At 43.1% G+C, this 17,409-nt stretch overlaps 1 protein-coding gene across 2 annotated transcripts in view; it reads left to right on the top strand.

Annotated features, from left to right (window-relative positions):
- The window catches only part of JMJD1C (jumonji domain containing 1C), a 115,434-nt gene that overhangs the window by 15,536 nt on the left and 82,489 nt on the right, over nucleotides 1–17,409 (top strand). The window contains exon 1 of one of the 2 annotated variants that reach the window (XM_035138460.3): nucleotides 4,623–5,017. The exons of the other annotated variant lie outside the window; for it this stretch is intronic. Within the exon in view, the coding sequence (XP_034994351.3) occupies nucleotides 4,871–5,017 (147 nt within the window). The 5' untranslated portion in view covers nucleotides 4,623–4,870. Of the gene's footprint in view, nucleotides 1–4,622; nucleotides 5,018–17,409 lie in introns of those variants that run through there. 2 annotated transcript variants of the gene reach the window in all.

Below are 17,409 nucleotides of genomic sequence, written 5' to 3'. Positions count from 1 at the left end.
TATTTATTTTTTCCTCAAAAAAAACACACTATGGCTTATTTTCAAGGGATGTCTTATTTTTTTCCTCCTCCTCCTGCCGCGACCGGCATTGCTGCTGCGCCTATCACTATGTCTTATTTTCGGGGTATGGCTTATATTCCTTGAATGCTTAAAAATCCTGCTATGGCTTATTTTATGGGTATGTCTTAAAATATGAGAAACAGGGTAGGATCTCAACCATCTGTATTTGGAACATCCAGTTTTAAAAAACCCTTAGGCTATCTGCTGCCTGGGTGCTTCAGTACTGTAATTTCTTCCTGTTTCTCTCAGTGAGTTTTATATGCTTGGCAGTGCTGCTGCTGATTGACAACAAATTGATGAGGTCGGAAGTGAGCCATAAGGGAACAAGGTACTCTCCCATGGGCCTACTCATGTTGTGCAATAGTGTCTAGGGAAGTGGACCACTTGAAGGCATTCTTACTATCTGGTGTTGATCCTTTCTACTCATGTGTAGTACTGTATATTCCTGCGTATAAGACTACTTTTTAACGCAGGAAAATCTTCTCAAGTCGGGGGTCATCTTATACGCCGGGTCATATTTCTTATACAGCGAGTATATCCCAAACTCTATATTTTAACTGGAAAGGTTGGGGGTCGTCTTATGCGCCCAGTCGTCTTATACGCCAGAATATACGGTAGTTATATTCTGCTCTAGTATTGTGAGCTGGTGTAGGCTCTCTGCTGTCTACTCTGTATTTGTTGTGTGAAAGTTTTTGCAGCAAGTCAGAGGGACAGGCGTCTCACACTATTAGAATATGAAACTTCCAGTTACCACCATGCCAGTTAATGGCAGCTAGGATACACTCTCTTTGCCCAAAGAGTTTAAAGCAGGCATCGGCAACCTGCGGCCCACAGAGGCCATTTATCCGGCCCACGAGCCGCCCGCTCGGCAAGTCCCCGCGCCCTGCCACGCTAAACCGGTGCAGCACGGTGTGGGGACTCGCCGAATGGTGCCAAAAATGACATCTGTGCATGCGCAGATGCCAGAAACGGTGTCTGGGCATGTCCAGACACCAGAAATTGTTTCTGCGCATGTCAGGGCATGAACAGAAGCAATTTCCAGTGCCGCGCTGCCCATTTTCGGATCGCCGAAAATCGCTTCTGCGCTTGTCAGGGCATGCGTAGAAGCGATTCCCAGTGCTCCGAAAATGGGCAGCGCAGCACCGGAAATTGCTTCTGCGCCTGTCCGGCCCATGGACCAACGTCAGTGGAAAAGATCCGGCCCATGGCCAGAAAACGTTGCTGATGCCTGGTTTAAAGAATACAGTGGTACCTCGAGTTACAAACGCCTCAGGTTACAAACGCTTCAGGTTACAAACTCCGCTAACCTGGAAGAGTTACCTCGAGTTGATCACTTTGCCCCAGGATGAGAACGGAAATCATGTGCTGGTGGCACAGCGGCAGCGAGAGGCCCCATTAGTGAAAGCACGCCTCTAGTTAAGAACAGTTTCAGGTTAAGAACGGACCTCCAGAATGAATTAAATTCGTAACTAGAGGTACCACTGTACATTTACTTAACATTCTCTTGACAGGGATTCAGATGATGGGGGGAAAAGCCCTTCATTGACCAGCCTAAAAGATAAGCATATAATGCTTGTAAGGCTTAATTAAGGTGGGCCCTAGATGTTGTCATTGTTTTATAATGGTTAGCACTGTGCTTTTTCACGAACTTCAGAAATAATAATTATGCTTTATCTATATAGAACTTTAATATGCCAGTGTTGTTTTTATGTTAATTTAGAATTAAATGTTTGCTTCTACTTGGACTGAATCTAGATTTTGATTAGAATCATATAATTGTAGAGTTGGAAGGGACCCTGAGGATGATTTAGTCCTAACCCCCTGCAATGCAGGAATATGCAGCTGTCCCACACAGGGATAGAACCTGCAACCTTGGCATTATCAGCACCATGTTCTAACCATGTGGAACTATTCAGGCTAGAAAAACAATTACATGTCTACCGGTAAATTATGAAATCTCCCTCATCCTTACAATAAACACATAATGGATATTGTTATTGTCCCCATTTATGTTATGGGCAACTGGGTATGCAAAATATTAAATACCTTCTCCACAATTTCTCCCCACAATAAATTACTAATTTCTAATACGGTACGTACCGTAGTTCACATCTTCTCTCAAGACTGCATCCCTATTGTGGAGCTGTCACATTTTCTCTAACACTCAATTTGCAATACTTCGTATCAGGCAAAATGCAATGCTGTACCCATTGCTCTCATGGTTGCAACATAGGATTCAATTGCATGCCTCTTGGAAATTGTCTGCAGTACAGTAAGCCCACAATTTAAGCACAGTTAGCTTGTGTGCATTCAACTTTACGTGCTTGCCAAATATTTTTTTTATAAAGTAAAATAAATAAAAAGGGGGCAACATCCAAATAAAACCCTGGCAATTCACCTCACCACCTTTGCACCTAATGTGTTTGGACTACACACAATTTTGGCTTTATGTGCAATCCCTGGAACGTAATCCCCCACCCATTAAATTGTGGTTTTACTGTATTAGTGACTAGTATACATTTCACCATCTGAAGCTTTGTGATTTAAAAAATGTCAACAGGGATTGGGTGTTGGTATGCAAAGGTAGAGTGCGCTCATAAGCTTTCCAGATCACGCTCAGATTTGCTGTTTTTCTCAGTTGTGGCTTCTTCCTGTTCTGTCCTCAATTCCTTTGTCTGCCCCATTCTTCTCCCTGCTATGCACCACACCTGGAGTCCTGTTCACTACAGCAGGTGACAGGGGGTAGACAAAGGCACCTAGAAACAAATTGATGGGACTTGTAGCTGCTGCAATTTCTGCTTTAATCACTAGCTTTAAAGGGAGAGAATAAATCTCCAGGATGCCACCTGACAAACCTAACCTCCCTCTTTCATTAACCTTTTATAAAATTAAAAAAAGGCTGAGCAGCAGCATGAAAACCTATCAAGCTACTTCCACATTACAGAATAATATTATACTCTATTGGCATGGAGTTGGGCTGGCTAGAGTATTACTCTTACACACAAAGGATAAAATGCGGCACTCATTGTTTGCTTGTGATAGAAAGGCCGAGTCAAGCACTCTATCCACTAGCCCACAAAGACTGCTTAGCCAGAGCCGCATGTTAATCTGGTTTCCCTTTCTGACTGAACTGGAATTTAGAAGCATACGGTGTAATAGTACAATCTTCACCCTGTGCTAATTGTGAAGCAGTTTGCTGACACACTGTGCTAGTAATGGCTGTGTCCCCTATCTATGCATGCCAAGCTCTAGCAGAAGGAACTATGAAACGTCAGTGTACCTGGAACAGAAAATACAACCTGCCAGGGCAGGCTGAAATATTCGTGCATTATAATTCCTTCCAAAACAATGTTAGCAAGCTCAATTCTTCATCGCCTTTTCCCTGGACTGATGCAGTCCTTCCTATTGCAGCAGAAGCAGCATCACTACAGCACAGTAACCATGGCAAGACTATGTTCAGAGCAAAAACACTACGCTGGATAGGTAGAATTTTCCCTGAGTGGGTGTTTCATTCAGAGAGAGAGAGAGAGAGATTGGGTGACCTCAGCTGCTGTGAGTCATCCTGCAGAGATGAGAGGGAAAAGCAGTGAAGAAAAACAAAACAAAATCCAGACCAATCCCTGTATGGTTAATATAGGAACAGGCTGTGTCTGGAATAGAAACCAGGCGAGGGAAGGACAGAGAGGCATGGGGTGGGAGAACAGAGGATGTGGGGTGGGGTTCTGCTGTCTTTTTGGGAAGCCTAATTCGGATAAGGAGAGGGAAGCAGCCGGCCAGGCGAAAAAAAGAAACAAAACACATCGTTGGGAGTTGCAGATTCACAGCATGCTGGCTGCCATCTCCCCTGCTCTGCTCGCTCTCCCGCCCGCTCCTGAAAACCCCCAAGTCGCCCTGTTCGCTTTTGGTCTCCCCCCCCGCCGCCCTCCCCCTCTCCATTGCGTGGAATTCCAGCTGCTCGCTTCCAGTGGCGCCAGAGGGGCTCAAGGCGCGCGGGGGTGGGTTGGAGGGGGGCGCGAGCGAAAACAGGAGCGCCTCCTCGCTCGTATTGTCAGAAACGTCGGGTACGGGAGGGGCTTCGTGGTCTGTGTGCGCCCCCACCCACCCGCGCCAGCAAGCTGCCCCGCTTTGCTCTCCGAGGCGATTTAGATCCCCTCGCTGTTCTCCCTCTGGCGCGGCCCGAGTCCTTTGGCCGCCGTTGTTGCTGAGGCGTTGGGAGGCGAAGTTTTCCAGCCACGGAACACCAGACAGTTGCCCGCTCTGTTCCTGGCTGGCTGCCTCCCTGCCGTGCCTCCTCCTCCTTCTCTTTCCCCACCCCCCCGGGCACGGACGTCGCGCGCGACCGCGGGCGGACTCTTTCCCTTGCCGCGGTGTCTCCCCCGCGCCCTTCCCGCTCCTCCCTCTCCCGCCCGAGCCAACGCGTTTGTGTCTGGCGGAGGGAGACGGCGCGTTGTGCCGGTCTCCATGGCAGTGGGCTCGTGTGGGCGGAGTGGTCGGGGCCGCAGCGCGGCTCTGAGCGAACGGCTCCCCCGCCCCCTCCGCTCTGCCCTCCCTTCCGTGTGTTTGTGTCAGGCTGGTCGCGGCGGCGGCTGAGCGGCTGCCCGGGGCGCCCGGCTCGGAGCGGCGGGCGAGAGGAGGCAGAGACACCCCCCCCGTCTCTCTCACACACGAAGTCCCGACGCGCGGACGCCCTCCCCCCGCCTCGGCTCCTCTAGGCATGGGCGACCCTTAGCGAGAGAGAAGGGGGGAGACGCGAGCGAGCGAGGCGGCTGGTGCGGTTGGCTGCTCGCTCTGCTCTTCGGCGGCGGCCGCCATGGCGGTGGCGGTGGAGTCGCGGCCGGAGCTGGTGGGGAAGCGGTTCTTGTGCGTCGGAGGAGACGAACCGCCCGAGAACGGGCGTTGGAGAGCCGGCGTCATCCGCACCGTCTCTCACCGGGACTCGCGGAGCCCCGAGTTGTCGGTAAGAGGCTGCCATTCCCGTCTCCCTCCGTCCCTCCCTCAGGGGGGGTCCCGGCCCAGCCCTGCCCCTCCCGCGAAGTGGACCCCCCTCCCGCTGTCGCCGCCCCGTAGCCGAGAATTTGGGGAGCGAAAAGCAGCGAGGAGGACTCCCCTTTCCGAGGAGTGCAGTGGCTTTCTCCCCTATAGAACCCTTTTAAGGGCGAGAGCAGGGAGGGGGGGAAGTGTGGGGCTTCTCTTTTCTTCAACACACACACACCGCATATATGGGGTGTATTTGTTGGGGCGAGTGAGAGGAGTGGAGGTAGTAACAGGACACTCCCCCCTCCCTGCTCGTGAAAGGGGGGAGGCGACGAGGGAGTTTAAACATGACACATCCGCTCTCATTTCCCCTTTTCTAGGCCCCGAACAGAGAAGGGGCTTACAGTGGGTTAGCAGCAGCAGAAAATCTCTTCTCCCCCCCCCTCTCTCTCTGCTTCCCACCCAGCCTCATCTTTAAGGAAGGGAAGCGCCAATTGCTCGTCCCTTCTCTGGGGTGGTGTGGGTTTTTTTGCGCCCACTGTATGTGTGCGGGTTTGGGGGGGGGTGTCTGGTGTTGAACCAGATTGATTCGGATCATTGAAGGGGGGGGGAATACCGTGATTACACAGCAGCAGCCGCCAACTGTTGGTGATTTGCAGATGGGAGTTCTTAGGAAAGAAGGGGTTGTCTTTCACACGCACAGACACACACACACACACACACACACACACACACACACACACACACACACACTTCTTCTGCTGCTGCTTCGCTTCGCAATATTAATGTGGAGTTGTGTGTGTGCCCAGCATATGTGATGAGGAAGGCATTGGGTTTTTGTTCACATTCTTGTAAGAATTGTAGCTGTTGGTTTGGCCCGTTCATTCCTTTAAATACCACCCTATAAAACAGGCGCTGGCTGTCCTCTGGCAAATCTGGTGGGTGGGTCTTTGTTTTTTAAATGCCATAGGTTGAGCAGTTGTAGTCAAACAGAAAACCTCATCTTGTGGATTTTTTTAATAAACGTTTTAAGAAGCCATTGGTCTTTCGATCTAGTGTGTCTCCTGCCAGTGTTTTCCTAATGGGTGTAGGAATGTGAATGGAGGGAGGGAGCCAGGATATATTGTGGGGGAAGGGAAGGGAAGGGAAATGCAACCAGGCTTTCCTTGCCCAGTGTAAGAAATACATACTACTCGAATTCCAATTACAGTTTTTCTAAATATTTAACATTTATGTTCAGTGCTCCCTGGAGAATCTAGCTACGTGATATATGTTACTACTACAGTTGTACAAAATGCATTTTTAAAAAATGCTGCAGTGCTTATAAAAACTTGGTTTCTCTGTTTCCCCAGTGGTCTTTAAATTGGCCTCCCAATTACCTCCAATTACTATTAATAACAAAATGTTCAAGGATTTTTCTTTAACAAATTAAATAGGAAAAGAATGATACTTACTTTTAGACAGCAATATTTGCTTCAATGCTGATAGAGTGCTGTTCTTGTTTTGTGGGTCTGTTATTGTGTGACTCTGTTTTACAGAGGGAGGGTGCTTTTTAAATATTGTAATTATCCCTTTTGGTGTTGCTGTAAAATCCTGAACTTATTATTTTATACTTAATTGTAAATGTATGTAATGCATGCTTATAAAGAAGTAGCATATTTACATTGATGTAAAATATTTGGAAAAATGACTATACCCCTTCCTTTTTCTAGTCCACCACTTAGCAGTTAAAGCCTAGGGAGAGACATAGGAAAAATAGAAAGTCTTTGCTCAAAGAGCCGAATATAACTTCCCCCAAAATCCACCCCTTTTTTGGTGTATATGCTTACAAACTTAATTCCTTCATAAATCCTGCAACCTCCTGCCCCCAGCAAATTGATGGGTGGAGCTTAGACTTGCTGCCAGGATATATCTGCTCACAGTTGTTTAAAATAAATAGAGGAGGTGTGTACTGGAAATTGTGAGCACAGCACCTTCAACGAATGAAAGAAAAAATTAAGAAGCAAATGGTTGGTAAAAATCATGCAATACTGCTGTAGAAATGAAAAAGGGTGGCTTTGCTGTTGTTCATCACTTAAGTCTTGTTAAAATAGCTTGAGCATTCCCATGCTTAAGATGTGGTGGGAAGTGCTCATCTTCTAAAGTTATTGGGGGGGACTGTAAGTCATAACAGTGCAGGCATGGTTGGGGAGGCGTTGCCGCAAATACTGTTCACTAGGAGCCTGTGAGTGTCACACAGCTGATATCACATTAGTTAAAACTGCAGTGGATGTACTACTGGACAAAGAATATTATTTTCCTTGCAAAAAATACTGTAGTTTGTGTATAGCAAATACAATATCAGTGTTGTAACAATGTTACCTTGAGGGTAACATCCACGTCCTTTGCAGCAAATTAACATCTACATTACAGTACTTGAAAACTCTTTCACTAAACCTGGAATCCTATGCATGCTTACTGGTGAGTATACACCTGTTGTGCTGCTTGGGATGTATTTTCAAGAGAGCAAGTAGACAACAAGCTGCCCCAATTGTTACTGTTCTCATAGCAGTGCGATAAGGTGCAAAGTAAAGAAAGACCTACAGTCCAAAGTTCTGCATCTTTTTAGAGGAAAGGTTAGATTTTATTGTACTAGGGTTTAGGAGTACAGATTGCAATTGCAAATCTTCTATACAGGGTTAAGTTCTATTCTAATTACTGGAATGTAGAAGGAGTTCCTTGGCCATTGCTGGCTTCTCTAGTATTTGACTGCTGTTGTGGGTGGAGCATCTTTGTTAATCCTTCTAGGCTTCCATTCTTAGGTTGTTTCTATGAATAGTTCTAAAGTCTGTTGGTACTCAGAGTGAAATAGAAATCATTTATGTTTGGGGTAAGGGAGTGGTGGTTTAGTTGGTCTATACAGTATTCAGATAGCAATTTAGAAAACTGCTCAGTGTTGTAAATTTCACTGCACTGGACTTAAGCTACTAGCAAATCAAAAGCATTAAAACCAGACTGTTTTCTAAAACTTTTTGTTGTAGACCGCTATTCTGGTTTGCTTTACAGGCCACAACATTTTTTATGTTACAGTCCTAAGAGGCCACTTGAAATATATTGTGGAGTACATACTATAAATTCAGAGTAAGAGTAACTGTTAGTTCCTCCACCTACTTTTTGAAACTATATATGTACCGGTATATACAGTATTATTATTATTTGTGTGTGTGTGTGTGCGCGCGCGCTTCATTTTTGGGTATTTGTCAGTGGGACATTGAAGTGGTGTAACAAGGAGTATTACCAAACCAGCTGGCAGTGATTATTCTACTGCTGGCATACGCTGTCTGGAAAATGAGCATGTTGTCTTTGCATTGCACACAGCATTCTCTGATCCAGAATTTGAAATCCTTGGTTAGCTCCAGTTGTATTTCTACTTGCATTATAAATGGTTCTGGAAACTTGATACAAGCATAGTATGCATGTATAATACATAGCTACCTAAATGCAGATGTACTCTCTGAATCTCAGGAGGGAATATTAAGCTTGTGCCAGAAATTCAGCTCAGAGAGCTTTTCAGACTAATTTAAGACTCCTCTGTGGTCCTGCCTATCCCTCTTGGAGTCTGGAAAATTGGGACTATGGAAAAAAACCACAAGGATAAACCTTGATGGCCAGATGCAACCTTGAGTTGTCTACCCTGGTGTAAAACATAGCATAACATTTTGTAAAATAAACAAAACAAACCAAGAGTGGTCACCCAACCCAAATTCTGTCACCCAAGCCTTATACTATTCAGGTATTTATTTCTCTTGTATTCAAAGCTAAGGTCCTCTTTGTATCTCTTTCTGCCCCATATCACAAGTAGGCAGGTGACTGCCTTTTAGCAAGCCTAGCCTAAAATGTCGTACATTGGGCATAGGTAATGAAATGGTTATAGAATTAGGACTGAGGACAGTGTGAAGACCCTATGGGGTTATCTGCTATAATTACTTCTGTGTTCAACATCTGTAATTAAGAAAGCTTTTTTCAAATAAAAGGTCATTTGTTAATGTTAGGCAGATGTTTGGTATTCCATTAGTAATATTAACCCAATAAATCACATTTTTCTGCAGTCGAAAAGTGTTGCATAATATGCTGAACTAACAAGTCTACAGTTGAAACTCAAATCTCAGAAGTGTCAACAAATGAGATATTTCTGTTTATCTTCTCTGTTACTTATAAACAGACGTTTGAGCCAGTCTCCAGATAACATGCTTTAGGGGAAGAGCATTTTGCTTAAAACATACTCTAGAACTACCATTCATTTCAAATAAAAACATAATGCTTTTATTGATGAAATGTATAGTTTGGGTTAGAAAAAAAATCAGTTCTTTATAAACACTCACAAATAGTTTGTGAAGGATTGGATATTAAGACATTTCAAGTTTGAGGAACCACTTAATATACAGTAAATAAATGTGTATAACATCCTTGTAAATTGGCTCCCTAAAGTTACTAGCCTACAAAAAAAACCATCTGCCTTTTACTCATAAGAGGGGTTTGTGGAGGATGGATTGAGCACTCTGTCCCTCCTTTGCCAGTCTCTTAAGAGTGAAAAGCAGGCAAGTAAAATAATTTGCAGACTAGAAACCAGTTCCACTTGCCAGATATGCCAGCTGCCTGTACTCTGTCACATCCCTGGCAGCCTGCTCGCTTGCCTCAGTGAAATTTTGTGACCAAATTTTTATAGTGACCAAATGAGTGGTTTAAAACAAGGGTCCTATGTGAAGATCGTGCCTATTTTACTATGTAGAAAGGTAAAATGGTAAATGACTCCTGGATGGTTAAGTCTAGTCAAAGGTGACTATGGGATTACGGCACTCATCTCGCTTTCAGGTCGAGGGAGCCAGCGTTTGTCCACAGAGAGCTTTCCGGGTCATGTGGCCAGCATGACTAAACCGCTTCTGGTGCAACGGAACACCTTGACAGAAACCAGAGCGCACAGAAAAGGCATTTAGCTTCCCCCCACAGTGGTACCTATTTATCTACTTGCACTGGCATGCTTTCAAACTGCTAGGTAAGCAGGAGCTGGGACAGAGCAACAGGAGCTCAGCCCATTGTGCGGATTCGAATCGTCAACCTTCTGATCGGCAAGCCCAAGAGACTCAAATTAGCCGCTTTGAGACTCCTTCAGGTAGTGATAAAGCGGGATATCAAATCCAAACCACTCCTCCTCCTCCTCCTCCTCCTCCTCCTCCTCCTCCTCCTTCTTCTTCTTCAACAATGGTTTAGACCACACCACCACTATGTATATTCATTTTGGGAGCCATCTTCCAGTTTCTTTTGAAAATGTTTATACTCAATAAAAGAGACAAATGTGCAGTTGTCTCACATGATCTTTATCCAGATATTTTCCCAGTTTGAGTCTTCCTGTGCTCATGCTTACACAGTCAAATTCACACCACCAGTGCACCAACAGATATATGTGGGGTAACCTCAAGGTACAGGTACAGGTCTGGAGGAAAAAACTTGAGATGGGAACCCACAAAACAGCCCAATAATAACTCAGTGGCACAGAATGTTTAAAGACCGTCAAAGACGGGGAATCCCAGAACTGTCTGAGAACAGAAATCGAATGGAGTGTCCAGAGCAGGATAACAGAGAAACATAGATATAGGATAGAAATATAGTCATCTAATTGGATAGGTCACTTTCTGATCCATGCTGAGAAGCTAAATGTCCCTGGAGAACTGCTAATTACAAATTTAAAAATGGGCTCACACATGTGGTGTGTATCTGCTTGTGTGGGGGGGGGGATCATGAAGTGAATTGGAGTGATTCAGGGCAGTGTTAGAAACACAGGTATATAAGCTGTTTGCCAAATGGCACCTTAAACCAAGGTCATGTTTGCCACATTGTAATGTCTAGTCACTTTTTTAAAAAAACAGACATAGTATTCGAATGAATCAGGAAACTGTTATTTCACCAGGGAGAAGAAAGCCAATAAATTGGCATTTTTTACAAGGCATTTCAAAGGATAGCAATTTTACTTTGAATTCAACCAAGGAAGGATTATCTGTGGTAGCCAAAATCACAATATTTAATTATGTTAAGACAAGTGTGCTAAATATGTAACAACTGGTTAAAAAAGGAATGTGGTCTTTTAAACTTGGTGCCACAGTGAACTTAATAAATGGGGAGAGTCTCCTTCACCTTCAGACGTCTGCTATTTCTATACAGGTAATTATAAACACATCATATATGCAAAGGCTAGGCAGATCTGTAGGGGGATGAGGCCTGTAAATCTGCCTTCAGTTCTCTGTAGTTTCCAAATATGCTCCTAGTTGCTACAGACCGCATCAGGATATTACTGCATTATTATTATTATTATTATTATTATTATTATTATATATTATTTAGCAGGTGGTGCTGTGGGTTAAACCACTGAGCCTCTTGGGCTTGCCGATCAGAAGGTCGGCGGTTCTAATCCCCTCGATGGGGTGAGCTCCCGTTGCTCAGTCCCAGCTCCTGCCAACCTAGAAGTTCAAAGTATGAAGTGCAAGTAGATAAATAGGTACCACTCTGGCGGGAAGGTAAACGGCGTTTCTGTGTGCTGCTCTGGTTCGCCAGAAGCGACTTAGTCATGCTGGCCACATGACCCGGAAGCTGTATGCCGGCTCCCTCGGCCAATAAAGCGAGATGAGTGCCGCAACCCCAGAGTCGTCCGCAACTGGATCTCTAACAGTCAGGGGTCCCTTTACCTTTTTACTCCTTGCACTCTGGCACCCCCAGGGGCAATCTTATTTTCACACTGCAGAACAAGCCAGCTGACTTGCACTTCAGCAGATGGTGGAGGTGTCAGTTGCTGAGCCTGGCAACAGGACATCTCAACTTGGTCAGAAGTAGACTACCCCAAGTCGCAAAACGTGCCTGATGCCCTGGTGATTTTGAACACTGATTCAAGGGTACCCCCCCCCATTCATGTTGAAATGTGATGTCAGTACTCCCCATGTTAGATCAGGGACCCTGCCAAGCCATTTGTCTTTTACATTGTTGGGCTGAGGACTACAAATATATCAAGAAGGATATAAAAATAGTAGTGCATTTTTAAAGAAAGCAGGTGGTGGTTGGGTTGGCTGGCCTTCATCTAACAGATTCTAACTGCTTGAAAACCAGCCAGTTTGCTACTACCCTCCTTGACAGCTGAATGGATAATTCCAGCTTCTACAGTACTATGAGCAAGTAGTAATGAACAATGTAACAGTGTTGTCTACAAAAAGTGGTCAATTTTTTATTTAACTTATAGTAATCTTAACAAAATATTAAGTTTTAGTTTGCTACCACTGTATTGGTGTTAGCTAAGTTATTTACAAGATGCTCTCATAGTGTGTCACAGTCACACCCTAAATATGTGGAGCCTGTTCTTACATTTAGACTCCAGTTCAGAGCAGACATGGTGGGTGGATAAAATTGGTCCACCCAAACTGCAGGTAAACTTCCTTGTGAATACTTGTTTAAAGATAAGGGCATCTTCCATCCGTTTATCATACTTCATTGGCAGAGATAGCGAACATTCCAACTTCCATCAGCCTCAGTGAGCCTGGCCAGTTGTGAAGGACGAGGGGAGTTGTAGTCAAGCCAGATCTGGGGGAACCACATTTTCTACCCTGCTTTATGAACAATAGCATTCTAGAAGGCAAACGGTTGTGATACTCTAGAACTGATGTGTTTTGCTATGGCGTTTCTGAAGCAAAATACTTGTACATTTGTGTATAACAGGGATTGAGATGGTGGTGGGTATACATAATATGTTCTGATATTTTGATTCCATAAGTCTCCTTGACAACTTTGTTAACAAGCAGAATATAAGTCATTAAAATAATTTTAAAACTACACTGAAGGTTAAAGTATACTGGTGGAGAAGGGTAAAATAAGTTGAGGAAACAAATGCCTGCTATTCGTGTAATAATGCAAAGCAGTCACAATAAACAAAGGCCTGTTGCAAGCAGATTCCTGTGGGAAGGAGGAATAGGATAATCCATATACTTAAGAGTAAGGAGGACTAGGGAGAAAACTTCACAAAGGCCCTTAAAATGCATTGAAAAATGTTGAATAAACGAATGATTAGTGGGAAGACCTGGATACACTGCACAAACAAATCAGAATGAATGGTCATTGTCATATCATCACACTGTAAACAGATCAGAATGAATGCTTAAGAATGGGCACATTGCGTAAGTAAGCTTTGTACAAGCAAACCAGGATGAATGCAGAATAAACAAGTCATTTGTAGGAGCCCACAAACCACTTCAGACCAAAAGGACTATGGACTAGTGCCATGAGCATATTTACTTCTCAACAAAGAAAGCATGATGGTACAAATATTTTTAATCACATTGACCTTCGCAGGTCAATGCAAACACTGCCTCCTTAACACTTCTGTGCTTTGCTGGCTTCCAAAGTTTTCTAAACTCTCAATATACTTCCTACCAGTAAGTAGCACAGCCTTACCATTCTTCCCATCACTTTCCAACCTCCAAAAAAAATCATTATTAGAAAAATATTGATTAGTTGTGACAGGGTACTATAATCCACTTTAAATGCGCAAAGCTAAAGTGCCAGTACATGCTTGAATCCCTCTCATAAAATACTGACAGTCTGGAGGCACCCTGTATAGGATTGCTTTGCAGGGATGGGTAAGAATTGCATTTTTGCATGTTCTACAAGATAGAAACATTGCCATATTGTCTTGACAGCTGTTGACCAGATACCAGTCCAGTGTTTCTTTAAGACAAAAGATTTATGAGAGAAATACTTAATAGTAGTAGATGAAGAATGCATTCTATAGAACAATGCTCCCAGCTGCCTGTGGGCAGAATTCCTTGCTTGCAGGAGGTTGAACTAGATGGCTCTTAGTGTTACTTCCAACTCTATGATTCAAATACTTCTCACAGCTGCAGTTCATCAATTTCTGGAGAGTCATAAGTTAGCCACCCCTCATGTATGTTATGTGTGAACACTGGCACTATGTGGTAAGAGCAGGAAACCTTAATTCAAGTGGATACTGGTACAGTATCAGTGTTAGAAACTCAGATATATAACCTAATTGCCAAATGGCACCTTAAACCTAGGTTACGGTCATCACAACTGACTCTCTAGGCATCGTATTTTATACAGTAAAATAATATAACAACAACAACAGTTTCATTTCTATACCATTTTATACTTTAAAGAAAAAAATTGAAAGCAGTTTACAGCACATTAAAACCTCATTCTAGAATAAAACAAATTCAAGCTTCAAGAAAAATATTTTAGTTCCTTCTCTAAGTGACATTTTGCTTTCCCCATATTTATTTACCTACTTAATTTATATACCTTCTGCATAGCAGAAGTACTCTAGGAAGTCGGTGTGGTGTAGTGGTTAGAGTGTTGGACTAGGACTTGGGATATCAGGGTTCAAATCCCCTCTCAGTCATGAAGCTCACTGGGCAACCTTGGGCTAGACGCAGCTGCAGAACCTACCTCACAGGTCATTGTAGGGATTAACTGAGCAGCGGGGTGAATCATGTACTCATTGGAGAAAAAGTTGGGCTATAAATGCAATACGTAAGTTCTTGTGCTGACCTGCTTAAGACAGCTGGAGGGGCCAGTAGGATGGAGATGTCAGTTGCCAACCTGGCATCCAGAGATCCCCAAATGGTCACAAGTGGACCAATGCCAATCACAAAACACACCTGGGGCTCAGAGAATTTGACAAATATACCCTGTGACACACACTTTTTAATTTAAGTGGGACTTCTGTGCAAACAGTACTTGATGGTTTGTGCCCTTCATCTGCTGCAGTTATTAATCACTACCCTGGGATATTGCTCCCCCAATTCCTCCCCCTTTCAATTATCCTAATCAAATGAGTGGTGATGCCAGGAGTGGTGGTGTCAATGATATATTAATATCACCCTGGAGAATTACACAAAGCAAATCCCTTGCCTGGAATTGCACAAGGGCAATGGTAGTGGAATAGATAGATAGGGGTGTGTCCGTGTGTGTAATATCTCACTACCATGGAGTGTATGCCCTGCAGTGGATTCTAGCCTGTACTTTCCAAGTCTTTCTCCACTTGTATTCCAGCTGTTATCTCTGCTGCTTCATTGATCCATCTTCTTGGTGTACTACACTTGGTGTAGTCTGTGAGAGATCTGCCCAGGAATGATATCTGAACCATTCATATTCTAAAAATGCTCAACAGCCAGGTTTAGTCTCTGGTTTCAATCAATGTAATTGACTCCTTCCCTCTATTTTTTTTATTTGGGTAATTTGGTTTTTAAACTTATTGCAGGCTACAGATATGTTGATGTGATAAGAAACGAATGCTTGCTGGTAGGTTAAATATGTGTCAGAGATTGACATTGCAGCAAACGAAAACCTTCCAGAGTATATGGTATATACTGCCTTGTAAAGTTTACCGTAGTTTTTCAGACATCCATTTTAAACTTTTGTGCAGTTCAAAATTATTAATTTTAAAATTATAGTAAAATAGAAAGTTGTTTTATTGTTTTGTTCCTGTTTATGGACCAAACATAGTTTTTTAAATAGAACTTTAGGTTTATTCAGATTATCAGGTAGATGAGCTAACCACCAAAGTGATTTTTTTGCAGTGCAAGTGGCTTCGTTTTGTTTCATTTCTTGTTTTAAAAGGTCTTTTCTGTGTGCATACACTTGTATTAAATGAAGGACAAGGACACTTGAGAATGGAATTTTAAGTGTTGAGTGGTTTATGTGGTATCCCATTTCAGAATGAGATACATCATGCTAAAAATCACACCTAGCATCCAGTGTGTCTAAATTTTCTAACATTATAAGGGAAATAAATGGCCACATTTAAGGTTTAGAGTAAATGCATGATGGAGGTTATTTGAATATGTATTATTGAAATGGTAGCTATTGTAAGTAATAAATAATTGAATCAAAAACAAGAGGAAAATCTAAATTAAATTGTTATTATTATTTTTTGAAGTATTAAAAATGAATTGCTTCAGTGAGGTGTTAGGGCTTCCATGGATAACTCTCAGCTTGATCTGATGCCAACTCATTCCATGCAATTTTTGAGCAGGGGAAGAAATTAGCATATAAAGAAAGGTCATGTTTTGAAACAACCCTCCTTCTGCATCCTTTCTGCATAATCTTTTTTTAAAGTACCTCATATTGACAGGCTATTAACTTAGTAAAAATATGTCTCTTGTGTGTGCCGTCTATATTTTTAGAAAAGCTAGCATTCAGGAATAAAAACTGCCTTGGGGTACTTAGTTGTACAGTATATGCCTTGAGGAATTCAGTTTTGCATAGTGTTTTAGATTATCCTGAAAGATAGGAGGTAACTGCCTGATTCAGTCAGGTTAAATTTCTGCAAGGTATTGTGCATTACAGTTTATCTTGCAGCATAATATGAGCAGGTGTTATGAGTAGTTGCCTCCCAAGCAGTGATGGTAGGTTAACAAAACTTGTACACTGTGTTGTTTGAAGCACTGTTAAATAAATATGAATACCAGTGAGGCATTGAAACAGATTGTAGAGCAAAACCAAATACTGTCTGATGAGAAATCAAATAGTTTTTCTCCCAGCGCTAAATCACATATCCATAATTTTTTGTCCATTCTTTAAATATCTTTGAGACATTTTGCAAGAAAGACACAATGTTTTTGCAGAGAAGAGGTCAGAGATGTAAGATGGAGATATTCTTTTCCAAATTGTTTTTCATAACTTAATTTTACAGTGCTGGTCCTGAATAGTTCAAGAATTCTTTTAATTATGCTTTAAGAACAATGAAAGAAGCTGTTTCCATGCTTTATGCCAATTTCTGTATTTGTTACAGATCTTACTATGTGTATTTTGTAATGGGAGTTTTGATGATCGCCAGGGTTGATAGATGTTCTAGTCCAAACATCAGTACCGGTAGGTTGGGGAGGGCTGATTTAATGACTCACTGGATCCCTTCAGCTCCGAACTCCTCACAATGCTCAAGCATTACTTTTAAAATGTCTGACATACTAGATCCCCATCTCTATTTCTGCCATGATACATTTCTGTGCCCCAAGTCTTGGCTGTTTAACCACCAGTGCCCATTCCATAACTTTTCCCCTTAGCTTTTGATAAAGAGAAACAAAAGGGGTTCTGTGAAAATTAATGATCATTCCTGGGGATTTTCGTAGGGTTAATTTCTGCAAAGCATTTTGCATTTACAGGGTCTTGTTGCTCTGTTCCATTGTGTTGACTGAGATGGAAAGGTGGTTCCAGCCCCAGCCCCCCTTTTTTTTTGCAGGAGACCCTCTCATTCTCTCCTCTCCCATTGAGCTAGTAGTGGAGAACTCTAGCTCGCAGGCCCAGTTAAGCTCCCTTAGCCTCCTCATTTGTGTTACAAAACCA

This window comes from Zootoca vivipara, chromosome 5 (assembly GCF_965207765.1).
Source record: "Zootoca vivipara chromosome 5, rZooViv2.hap1.1, whole genome shotgun sequence".
In the NCBI taxonomy this organism is placed as follows: Eukaryota; Metazoa; Chordata; class Lepidosauria; order Squamata; family Lacertidae; genus Zootoca; species Zootoca vivipara.
This window is presented reverse-complemented; position numbering and strand designations above follow the sequence as displayed.